The 13,002-nt window shown below is 34.2% G+C and overlaps 1 protein-coding gene across 1 annotated transcript; it reads right to left on the reverse strand.

Annotated features, from left to right (window-relative positions):
- Nucleotides 1-821: 821 nt before the first annotated feature.
- LOC139092359 (probable cytochrome P450 313a4) lies at nt 822-10,418 on the reverse strand. Its single transcript, XM_070642709.1, has 10 exons — nt 10,121-10,418; nt 9,862-10,056; nt 7,598-7,786; nt 7,295-7,370; nt 3,313-3,439; nt 2,981-3,239; nt 2,203-2,367; nt 1,539-1,574; nt 1,256-1,438; nt 822-1,156 (listed from the first exon to the last, which is right to left on the reverse strand). Exons 1-10 carry the CDS (start codon nt 10,278-10,280, stop codon nt 996-998), a joined length of 1,551 nt encoding a protein of 516 aa, XP_070498810.1. The 5' UTR covers nt 10,281-10,418; the 3' UTR covers nt 822-995.
- Between the last annotated feature and the right edge of the window lie 2,584 nt (nt 10,419-13,002).

The following is a 13,002-nucleotide window of genomic DNA, read 5'->3' on the forward strand; positions in this document are numbered from 1 at the left end:
AAACGTCAAATGTTTCACCTTCCCATGGTACTTCCTATTTTCACTAAGAACATTTTTGGCGAATGAAGTTGTGCTGGGATACTGGATACTGTAAAGATAAGATTAAAAACCTATTCAAGCTCTTCGTCTGTAGGGTGATCCTCTAAAAATAGACTTGGTTTACAATCTGCTTTTAAATTTAAAGTTTGTCCACACTACAGCCAAACATACAGTATTAATAGAATCAAGCTGTGTTCTTTTGACACTAACAACTAACTTGCAATCACTTAGAAGCCACTTGTAATCTGTCATTCTTAATCTGACGTTGCTTGATTCTAATTGCATGAACAAAATTTAAATGTTTGCCAATTGAGACCAAGATGGAACAAAATATTTGAACAGCATGATCAAAATATTGAAAGTGAATTAAACATGCATTAACAAAAAATATTTAATCTACATCAGCTAATAATATTATAAGTACCAGCTGCACAAATTAAGATATTGAATCGGCCAATCGAATTTCATGCAAAAAATAATTAAGTTAAATTAAAATTGAATTAATCGCATTAGCTTAATTGCCATGTAGTAACTGCTTACTTTTATAGAGAATTTTTGTTGATTTTTCTCATTTGGCATGCAAATTGCAGCCATTGAAGATGACTCGGGCTACTTTTGATGTCCTCAGTAAGCTTGGATAATGGAAAAATAATGGAAATGTTTAAATTTTTGAGGCATTTTTTGGTCAATCCAACGAAGAATTTTAATCCAAGAAAATGTTTTCATAATGGAACTGCTAAATGAACTGTAAAGATACTCGACAAACAGAATAAAATCCAATATCTAACTTAAAAATATTTACTTAGATTTATTTCAAATAATTTTTCATATACACAACAATGATAGGAAGTATGTTACAGTAAAATCATCAAAAAAACTCAATTAATTAGTGACTAAATTAATATCTAAAAATACTTTATGTGTCAACAAATCAAAATTGAATGTCAATTTTGCCCTTACTGTCTCAGCTCAATGCTGACTGAATGTTCTGTACATAACTTAAGGTTGATGTCGGTACGGAAACGTAAATCTTTGTATGTCATTGTTGTTGAGAATTTGTATTTTCTCAGCAAGTAAACGAGTAGAACTTTCAATGCAATCATCGCATAGCGATAACCTGTGGATGGTAAAATTGAATGGGTTAAATTTAAATCTCAGGATTAATTTTTAATCTCGGGATTAATTTTTAATCCGAAGATTTAAAACTGTCTCTTACCAATGCAATTACGTTGTCCACCACTAAATGGAAGGAAACTGTATGGATGTCTCTTTTCAACATGTTCGGGCAAGAAATGATCCGGATTAAACTCTTCAGCATCATCTCCCCAAATATCAGGTCGTCGATGTAATGTGTAGAAATTGATGATAAATGTGATTCCAGCAGGGATTTCAAATTCATCTGTGAAATTATGAAAATATTATCAGTTAGCTTCGGTTTATGGCTTATCCACCACAAGTGGTTCCTCGATAGCGATAATAATTTTATAGTTTGGACTCACCGAGTTTCATTGTTGCTTGAGTTTCTCTTCCAATTACTGTTTATGCAATGCAAACAAAGATGTAAACAGGAATCGACATCAACAGCAATTAAAGCGTTGTGAATGAAATGTAAAATAAGTTTTAATATTAAAAGGTGACAATAAAGCATGTTTGTTGCTTAAATTAAAATTAAGATGCTAAAAGGTGTGATTTACAGTGCTTTTTTACAACAGACATGTTCATCACATTGAATCATCGGCATTGTTTTTGATGGTTTTGTGAGATTGGTCAATTAAAATTTACGTAAGTAAGTAGATTGTCATGTAACATTTAAGTTGACATGATAAAATTGAAGACAAAAGAAAATAACGGTCATTCAGGATTTAAAAAGTAACGAAAGTTCAAAATTTAAAATGAAGTTCAAAGCTTGAACTTCGTGAATTTTTGGCGGGAATATTTTAGTTTGAAAGAAGGAATTTTCGAAGAAAACAGCAAAGATTAAAAGATTCTCATGGAATACAAGGGCAGAACTTCAAGGCACAGACCCCATCATCATCAAGAACCATATACCATCAACATCCTGCATTAATTCAACAAATATTCAAAATCAACTGCAATTTATGCATAAATCAGCATCTAAATAATGTTAGTAAACATCACAAAAATAGCAAACAACAAACTTACTAGGAACAACTGGACACAGTCGAAGTGATTCTTTGATGACTCTCTCAAGATATTCTAATTTGACCAGATTATCATAACTCATTTCAACTTCATCAGAATAAAAGACTTCCTTTATCTCAGCAACAACGCGTTCTTGAATTTGTGGATGGGTGGCAAGCAGCATGACTGTGGGAAAATTAAGAATATTAAGATTCATGCTTAGAAATAGGGTTTCTGAAAAACCGCACTTTTTCAAAACCGCGGTTTTGCGGTTTTCCAAAATTTCAAAAACCGCGGTTTTGCGGTTTTTTGCGGTTTTCAATTTTCATACAAATGTGTGAAATTTTTGGAAAAAATTGAAAAGTTGATTTTTATGCATAAAAGAATTAAAACTTTCTATTTTTCTCTATTTTATTAAGGTTCAGTTCCGAATTGGTTGATAAAATAGTTTAAAAAATAATTTCTTGTACAAACTTTTGAAATTCAAGTTATTTTTACCAATTTGCATAATTTCAGTCCAGTCTTTCAATATAATATTAAATTGAAACTTATTTTTGCAAAATTATCTTCAAAATTTACTTTTTGTGGATTTAAGTTAATTTTTCCATACAAAGTTCTAAAGCCGCGGTTTTTACTTTCAGAAACCGCGGTTTTTAAAAAACCGCATTTTGGGTCAAAAAGTGCGGTTTTGCGGTTTTTGAAAAACCGCTTTCAGAAACCCTACTTAGAAACTCATCAACCCTTGAAAAATATCAGATAACAAAAAAGCATGTTATTAGCACCTAATTAGTTAACTTACTAGTATGTGAAGTTTGTAATGCTGTAGTTTCACTTCCAGCAGCAACAACCGTATAAACATGATCACGAATTTCAGAATCAGTGAATTTTGTATCATTACAAATTACATGATCGATAAAGATCTTTCTTGTTGGCATTTCATCGTCGTCAACAGTCTTTTCTTTGTTCATATATTTCTGTATTACATGCTTCTCAATTAGATCACTTTTAGCGTTAAAATCAAAGTCTGGTAAGAGAGTTTCGCGCTTTGCTGTAATGAGCTATAAGAGGAGATGATAAAAAAATAGAAAATGATGATAAATAGACCCAATTTTCATCAAATGAGATACTTACACGATCAGCTGATGAGTAGCAAACATTTCGTACTTGCATTTCATCGCGATAATAGTTTGTCATGCGATAGATTGGTTCCGAATACAACAAAAATGAGTGACTTCTTGCTGATATTATTTTGTTGAGTCTGAAATAAATAAAGAATTGAATATTAAGTTTATAGGATTTAATATGGAGATGCAAAAATAGTCATTTCGGGCTCTGATGGCATAAAGCCAAAAACTATGTCACGTGACACATTATTATGTCGCGATACAGTCACATGTATGTCGCAACACGATTTTAAGTGTGGCGACATATGATCGCAAATGTGTCGCAACATGATCTTAGATGCGTCACAATACAATCTTAAGTGTTGTGCAACACGATCTAAGGTGTGTCGCAACACAGTCTGAACTGAGAGAACCACTGAACTAGATGCTAGTTCTACTCTGAATCCGGATTTACATTGACCTAACATCATCCTAGTTCCACAATTATTCCACTTATTCTCATCACAGAAACAATAATGACACCTGACGTTTCAGGATACCAAACATCTGTCACTCATTTATAATATCGTGTCTAACACAAATCTTCATGATCACGTGAGCTGCATAACAAATATCACATCTCTTTTGTGTTAAGAGTAATGCAAAGTGACGTGCATGCAAAAATGACCAGTCCACATTAGCTGTTCTCATCACTAGTTACTGCTAATTAAAAAACCGGAATAAACGCGACAATTTTAATGCCTCATTCCAATAGATTCACTTTAAGTTTTCTTTTCACTTAAAATATTTATGTCGTGAGAGTTGCGTGCCTTGATAAAATTATGATTTTACTTGATGAGGTAAATTCTTGAATGAATTGTTTTTATGGAATTGAAGCAACATGGGAGGTTTAATTTGGAAGCTTGTACTATAAGCAGCGACTGACAGACAGTAGTGTTTATAGCTGATAGCCATTGATTTTCCACCGCCGGCTTACCAAGGAACCTTGTGTCATTCGTGAACCTTATGTTACACGTGAGCCTTGTGTCACACATGATCTTTATGTCACACATGAGCCTTTTGTCACACTTGAAATTTATGTCTCACGTAAGCCTTGTGTCATTCGTGATCCTTGTGTCACTTGTGAGTCTTTGTCACACGTGTGCCTTGTGTCAAGCTTAAGCTTTTGGTCACCCGTGAGCCATAAGACACTCAAATCCTCATTTCCGACTCACTTCATCCCAACTCTGTTGCAACTGAATTCTACACCAGTTCAATCACGTACTCCATTTTACGGAAATGAACATTTTGATGATAATAGTTGCCATCATGCAGAAAATTAGCATAGAAAACGGTTTCGTTACTCAAAAAAAAAGTCATTCTGCATACTTTTTACAACCTCATTGATCCATTCCAACAGTCAAGACAAACAAATTTCTATTTAGAGAAATGCTTTTTGCAGAAACAAAAAATTGAAAAGTTTTAAGCATTCGCGTGCTTTCAATTCCCAAAAATAAAATTCACCGAAATCTTCTTAAAATCGAAAAAAAAATTAGTTTGAAGCCGAAAGTAAATAGATTGAGCTACTTGGCTTATTGCTCAGGCAAAAGGAAGAAAACTTTTAATAAATTAGGTGAAATTTAATGTAGAGTGCCATTATATGAATCTATAGTTGAAAGTAATTTTTGTGAATGCTTTACAGCATAAACTTAATATGTCAATTATCATCGTCAGGTCATCGACATCGGTGAACATGCAAAAATTTTCTAAATGGATTCACATGCCTTTCAAATTAGCTATTTTGATCATTTTAATTAGATAATATTCAATTTTGATGTCTGGTATGGCTTTGTGCATTTGCATGTCATAGACATTTACATAATGACTGTCATTTAGCTATTGAGATCAATGGTCTGAATCTCATTGAGGTCTATTAAGTGGATTGGTGACCTTGACTGAGTATGCTACTTTCTTTCGAAGTAGGATGGGAATTCTAACCGAGCGACACAACCTTCATAAGACAAAATGTGATTTATGACGTCATGTGGCATGTGTCGCTTTTCATGTGGTATGTGTCGCTTATCATGTGACATGTGCAGCTTGTTATGTTGCATGTGTAACTTGTCAAGTGACATGTGTAGCTTGTTTTGTTGCATATGTAGATTGTCATGTGACATTGTAGCTTGTCGTGTGGCATATGTAGATTGTCATGTGGTATGTGGCACTCATCATTTGGCATTTGTAGCTTGTCATTTAGCGAATGCAGCTTGTCATGTGACATATGTAGATTATTTTTTGGTGTGTTATGAAACGTGTGTCGCTTGTCATGCGACATGTGTTGCTCGTCATATGTTGCTCGGGCTTTGACTCCACCAACATCCGATTCTCACTACCCCAAATCAAACACCAATTCCAACATTTCTACTTGAAACTATCTCAAACAAGCCGCAAAAGTTTCATTTTTATGCAATTCCATTTATTTACATCAATAAACAATAACAAAAGGAAAGAAGAAATCCATCAACATTATACGGATCCATAGAGATTTTACGCGCTTTTTAACACAATACTATACAAGCTCTATTTTCTAGCAACGGTCGATCAAGCTGAATAATAAGAAATTTTGGTTCAAAAATGCACAAAAAAATGCTTTCAAATTTCACTAAAAATTTTGCTTCTTTTCCTGTTAATTACTCCATAACATAAGAATTAAGCAGTTTCATGACACAATTTTGGGAAGTCTTCTCCTTCAAAATTGTTGAATATGCGGCACAAGAGGAACCGAAAAAAAATTCACCGTGTTACACTTTCCGAACATTAAATTTACATTCACCTAAATTAATTAACAATTAAGTAAATGAATTGTGACTTATCTGTGATCTTAAAAGAGCACTTTCAAATATTTTGGTATTTAAGTTGCTGTGCTTCACGATTCACTGAATGATATTAATTAATTATTGATTAAATTGGGATTTTTAACGCTTTGACTGATTTGTTTTGAATGTTTTATGTTGGAAACGTCGGTGCTTTTATTGTAAAAACTTGAAAATCTAGTAAAATGAAGAATTTTCTCAAAACAGCGAATTAAGCGTGTGGAGAAGCTTGACATCCTACGCTTAAGGTTTAAATTAGAATTTAGGGAATATCTAATCAGATTCAAGTACCGGTTTGACTGTTTCAAGGCATAGAAATGATAATAAAGAAGAATTGTTGGAAAATCCACCAGATGCCAACTTCACAGCAGGCTGTTTAGCAAACGGATCCAAAGTTTCTGTCATAACTAATGTTCAAAACATTCAAGATTGATTGCCATGTATTGTACCCTCACAAGAGAGCTCATCTATCTTACTTGTGCTATCAAAATTAATGAATCAATCCAATGCAGCTTAATCGTGCTTTGAATTGTTATGCATGTGTGTATAAGTCTGTTGATTACCGTAGCACGAATTATTGAATTTCTCTTCTGCGGTGAAATTATGAAATATGATTCTTTAAATTTGGAGCCAGGTAGTTATGCAAAAAAATGTTGCGTAACTTTCTCACTGATTCGAGTGACATAATTGAGGAATGGTCACAACAAAGCTTTTAGGTAAGTATGCGACCATGTCACACGGAGATGGCCATACAACACGGAGACGATCATGCCACAAGCAGACGATCATGCCACAAGGAAACGATTATGTCACAAGAAGACGATCATGCCACAAGGAGACGACCATACCACAAGCAAACGGTCACACTACAAAGATACAGCCATGCTACAAGGAGACAGCTATAACACAAATAGACGGCCATACCACAAGGAAACTGTCATACTACACGGAGACGGCCTTGACATAAATAGACTGCAATATCACAAGAAGACTGTCATGCCACAACAAAGCGACCATGCCACAATTTTAAAGCCTTATTTATTTATGTTGCTCGGGATGACTAGCATTTAAATTCACAAAAATATTGAATTTTTCTGAACATTTCAAATTAAAATTACTAACAAATTTTCAACTTACTTCTCCAAAGCATGGAATACATCATCACCAATCACTGCACTGTCAACATTTTTTATATCCAGTCCAAATGAAGTACCTTTTAGAAATTTGAAATTATGAAATGAATTAATGAACTAAAATAAATTAAATTTACAGCGCGAAAAATTTCAAAATTGTTTTATTTTTCTCGGCTGGCTGAACAAGTCACTGAATTACTCGTTCACATCATGATAAGAGAATCCAAAAACTCTCACTGTTGTTTTTACTTTATTTTTTCGCGATTGCACAATCACTGTGTAAAAGATTAAGTGAAACATAACTAACCGCATATCATGTTGAGAGCTGTTTTTGTGGCATAGGGCAGCAAGTCAAATTGTTTCTTCTTTTCAGCATTAACTGAGATATCACTGATAAGCTTTTGAGCATTGTCAACAAAAATTGGAATGAAAGTTTGTAGAATTCGGAGGTTGAATGAATAGTTGAGAGATTTGCGATGAATTTTCCATACATCATCTGAATTGTAGGACAAAAAAAGCATTAAGTTGTAAATTTAAGTGACAGTAATTGGATAATATCATGCAGAACAGCGTGCGGTTTGTGGATTTATGACAAGATTTCGCTTAGTTTTCAAATTTTTCTAAAATGTGCTCTGAGACACACTATCCGGAAAGCACATGGTGTAGAAATGGCTGAACTCTGGACGGTTGACTCTGGCTTGAGATCAACTTGACTCTGGTTTGAGACCAACTTGATTCTAGACTGAGACAGCATTTCATCGAATCTGCTCTTTGAGGCCGGGATCACGTAGGTCTGGGCTAGATTTTCCACCATTTCTACGCAGAGTGTCTTTCGGGCGGTAACCATGTACAAGACGTTAATCCGCCCAATTGCTCTGTATGGCTCGGAATCATGGAACATGACTGTTGCGGATGAAAATGCTGTGGGTGTCTTCGAGAGAAAAATACTTAGAACCATCTTTGGCCCTAAGAAAGAAGGTGACCTGTTCAAGTGCAGGAGTAATGCAGAACTTTATCAGCTCTTTAGGGATGCTGATATTGTAAAGCGAATAAAAGTGAACAGGTTGCGTTGGGCTGGGCATGTTATTAGGCGACCTGAGGAAAGCCCATTAATTAAGGTCTTCAAAGCTGACTTTCTGGACGGTAAAAGAGCCCGTGGACGCCCAAAGAACTCTTGGAAGGAAGCTGTCGATAGTGATAGCAATGCACTTGGTATCAGTAATTGGCAAGTGGTCGCCAGCGATAGAGCCAGCTTCAGGCGACTCCTGTGGGAGGTCATGGATCACAACTGATCTGTAGGACCAGCGAAGTAAGTAAGTGTCTTTCGGGCTAATATGGCACCAAATGCTTGAGAAAAATTGAACTAGCACTTCCTTAAAGATATCTATACTCCAGGCTGTACACCTTATATCACGCAGCTTATGAAACTAAAGAGACACTCCTCTACATAATCTACAAAATCAGTCATGAATAATCACTTCATAATTTTCAAGTCAAAACTAGTAACTCTTAATATTAATTTCATTTAATGGCTTTAAATCATTTTAATAGCTTCATCACTTATTTACACAAATGAATATTTTAGGCACACAGTTTTTTGGTACTTTTTACTTGAGCATCTCAGCATAGTTTTCAATTATCGGCAATTTTTACGATAACTCATTTCTTTCTCTGTTGTTTTATGCCTGATTGTGATTTCTTTTTAGAGTCGTATGGATGATATATGATGGTAATTTTCACTTCATGGCATTTAAAATCGACACTTTAGGTTTTTGAGTAGCATGCGACTTTATCATTATTATTGGATTTTAACATGTTTATTAATTATTGATAAGCATTTAACACGAACACTAAGTTGAGTTATTGAGTTACACAATTGATTAATATGATATTCACTTAATCCATAAGCTTTGCATCTTAATTAGCATGAGATTGTCATCTTTACAGCTAGCAATAACTTATAATTTCTGTACGGAAACCTTACTACTTCTATGGTTCTAGCGAAAAATGACACTTCCTTACAACATTCCCCGAGTGGGATTCGAAACCACATCCCATGATTCTCGGTCGCATGCTCCTACCACTGAGCTACCAGGGATGATTATGGAACGTGGCTCAAAGCACACTTAAGCATTCATGCTACAGACAATATTAAGTCTTGACATCAAAGCGGCTATGTAGCATCGCTTAAATAACTCAATTGAGCTGCTCGGGAATTATTTACAGCAGTGTGGTCAATACTGTGTGCCTTGGCATACTCATGTAATGTCATGAACCGTCGTGTGCGGTTTCGGTCGAGGCTTGTCACCAATACTTAACGTGGCTCCAAAATGTTTCGAAAAATCTGACTTAAAGCACAATAACAATTTTGATCACTAAGTCCACTTCTAATCACTAAATAATAATTCATAAGCTTCATTTCATTCATAACTAGCTAGTCACACGCACTCATTTATCCATCAAGTCTATAAGATCTTACTTAATTTCACTTAATATATTTTATAATGCGTTTTCTTTCTACATATTTCCACTCATGCGACACTGAACTACATTGACAATAACTTAACATACATTTTGCGGATATTAATCCATTTTCCAGCCGTAAGAATTTATAAAAGAATGGCTTTTCAAGACACACTGGTGATAAGAGAATTTTTTGAATGGTTTTTGGGTCATTGACGATCATCCACATGATTGCTGGACCCAACCACAGCTTTGTGTATGTCTTTTGCTCCAAGCATAGCTGATGAAGCATTTCAAGACGACCTGAAATTATTTTCGAATTTTTATCACTTAATTTCATAGTCTTAATTGATTCCAATAATTCAACCTTGTTCATCTTTTCCCAAAAAATATGGTGCATGACCGAGAAATCCAAATGATGGCGGTGATGGTATATTCTCAGCAAATTTATAAAATTTTCTACGCTGAAAATAGCTCTGAACTAGAAAGACTGTCAGAACAGTCAGGAAAAACACAAAAACTATCATAATCTTAAACTTTTATTTTTTCAAATTTTTCACAATTTTTTTGGACACAAATAAAAAAAATTTTAATCTATTTCTTAACAACCACAGCACTATAACTTTATGGCCCGTACAAGTGCGAAGAAGCGAACAAACTGAACTGAAAAGAAAAATTTTAAAACTTTTTCATTTATAGTATTAAATATACAGATATGAAGAGACTTGGAGAAGAAAAGAAAAAAACAGCCACAACAGATTTACGCTCGCTTAAAGCCAACGCGCACAACTGGACTCAAACGCTGCACTCGAACTGTTAAATTGAAGTTTTTTTGTTTGTTTTTGAGGTTTTTTTTTATTATTTTTGTTAACAGAAATCAATTAGGATGGATGTGATGAAAAGTGAAAATTTATTTGATGCAAGTGTTGTCAATCGATGATTTGTGTTTGATCATTTTAATGTGATCATGACATTCTGATAAAGTTAACTTTGTTTGCTAAGTGAACTGAATATAAAGATGTGAATATTGAGGTTTATTGTGTGGTAACCAGGGAGTTCTCTTGATTCATATGAGACTTGAGAATTTAGGCACAATGCTGAGTAGAAGTGCCTTTTTGGGTATCCTAGATGTAGCTTGGGAATCCTAGATGGTGCCCTAAATGTATCTGAATGTATCCAAATTGACATGATTAGATTGTGAAAAAGAATTCAAATCTAACTAAACATTTTTGGGAATAGAACTCGCGTTGTTAGAATCGGTTGGCTGACTCTAGCCTCTGCGTTACAACCATTGCTTTTTTGCTGCTGATAAGACATTCAATATATTCTAATTATAGAACAAATGTTCTTAATTTTAGTGAGTAAATTAATTAGCTTATCAAATGACCAAACAATATTTATGCTTTTTGCCATCCTAAATTAGAATCATTTCGTCTCATTTCATTAAATGATCTTTAAATATTTAGATTTTTTGTTCAAATGATTTAGATCAAAGCATTAAATCAATTTTTTTAGCAGTTTTTTCAAAATAAATTTAAATTGATTCTTAATTATTTACAAAATATTTTAATAACAATAAATTTCATGGTTCCAAAGGTTTGTTAGTACGAAAACGTTCTGAAATTACAAAACGCTCAAAGAGGAGGAGGGAACAGGGTCTACAATTTTGTTACGGAAACAAATTTTGGTTCATAATTTTGTCTCAAAATAAGACTTAGGAGCTTCAAAAATTCATTGAAAAGAGCAACAACTGAAAAATGTGTTAATATATCAGAAATTATAGACTAATTCAGTGTTTTCTCAACTTTTTTGTACGGATCTTTACCCTCCATTCCTCATTCACTGAATACGTCCGTGCTTGGTATACTTCGGATGCTCCTATTAAGCACTCGATTTGACAAAAATGCATTATTAGTAGTCATCAACTAGACATTAAGTTAAAATTGACTAGTATCTCGAACATTTAACCAGAAGGTCTGACAAACCTCAACTTCCAAAACCTACCATTACCCTTGAAAATCTTTAAAACGTAAAGAAAAAGTTCATTTTTTGTCAAAACTGATAATTTGTTTTTTCTCTTTTAAAAGCATCACGCGACGTATAGTTTGGCATACACTGCCATAAATTATTGATAATTAAGTTAGCACTTGATCTCACTTTCCATCATATCTACTCAGTAAACAGCTATGCTAAGTTGTTGTCATATAATTTTTTGTTTACACAAACGTAAGCACAACAGCTGCTGATACGTAAATAAGAAGTAAAGTATTAATTCATTGTTAGAGCATTCGACATTAGACAATAATTATCATGCTCCAAGAAGTTTTACTTCCACTGCTATTTTGTTCACTGGTTGTTAACTTTTTCATGGAAAATGAAAATGAAAACGAAACTTTTCTTGAAAGTAAAACTTTTTTATAGGTAATTAAAATAATTATTATTTTTTCTTTTTGTATTTGGATAAATCTGCAATTATTACTTAGTTTTGCCAATTTTCCAACTGAGAGTGAAACGCAAAAACAAAAAATTAATTTTAGATTTTAATCGGTAGTCAGCTAATTTAATTGAAATCAATTTGTATAATCAAATTTTAAAGCGTTTATTAATCAAATGCGGTGGAGCATATACAGGGGTGCATCCTGGCGTTAGGGAGAGGGTGGCTATCACTCGAAGTGGAACGGGCAGAGCATTGGAGACAGTGGTATGATTCGTCTATTCCATGTCGTGTTGACCATATCCCTTCATATCAAATTCTCTTACTCTGATCCCTCTTTATCCCATCCTAGTCCCACCTTCCCCAACTTTATCCCTCCTTCCTCATTGCTAATCACACCTTCCCCCAATTCTGATCCATTCTTCTCCATTCTATTCTCTCCATTCCCCATGCTAATCCCTCATTCACCAATCCTAAACCCTCATTCACCCATCATGATCCCTTCTTTTTCCATCCTAATCCATCCTTTCCCCATCTTAATCAATCCTTCACCCTTCCTATTCCATTCTTCCCCATGCTAATCCCATCTTCCCCATGGTAATCACTTCATTCCACATGCTGATTCCTCCTTTCCCAATTCTAATCCTTTCTTCCTAATTATCCTAATTAGTCCTTCCTAATCCTTTCCTCACCCATCCTAGTCCCTCCTGCCTTTACGTATAATCTTAAGTATTGGGTATTGGGAGTATTGGAGAGTATCAACCTTTCATGCCAGACATTATTCGTTTTTTACACACAAACTACGGAACTAACTG

The sequence above is a fragment of the Chironomus tepperi genome, unplaced genomic scaffold (genome assembly GCF_022539635.2).
Source record: "Chironomus tepperi strain 1889 unplaced genomic scaffold, CSIRO-AGI_Ctep_v1 contig_298, whole genome shotgun sequence".
Lineage (NCBI taxonomy): Eukaryota > Metazoa > Arthropoda > Insecta > Diptera > Chironomidae > Chironomus > Chironomus tepperi.

Bases quoted from the DNA above. Each gene is read 5' to 3' on its own strand.
- LOC139092359 (XM_070642709.1), bottom strand. From the start codon at position 10,280: ATGATAGTTTTTGTGTTTTTCCTGACTGTTCTGACAGTCTTTCTAGTT. The intron at 3,240-3,312 runs GTAAGTATCTCA...CTCCTCTTATAG, and splicing joins GCTACTCATCAGCTGATCGT to CTCATTACAGCAAAGCGCGA. The intron at 1,439-1,538 runs GTGAGTCCAAAC...ATAATTTCACAG, and splicing joins TCAAGCAACAATGAAACTCG to ATGAATTTGAAATCCCTGCT.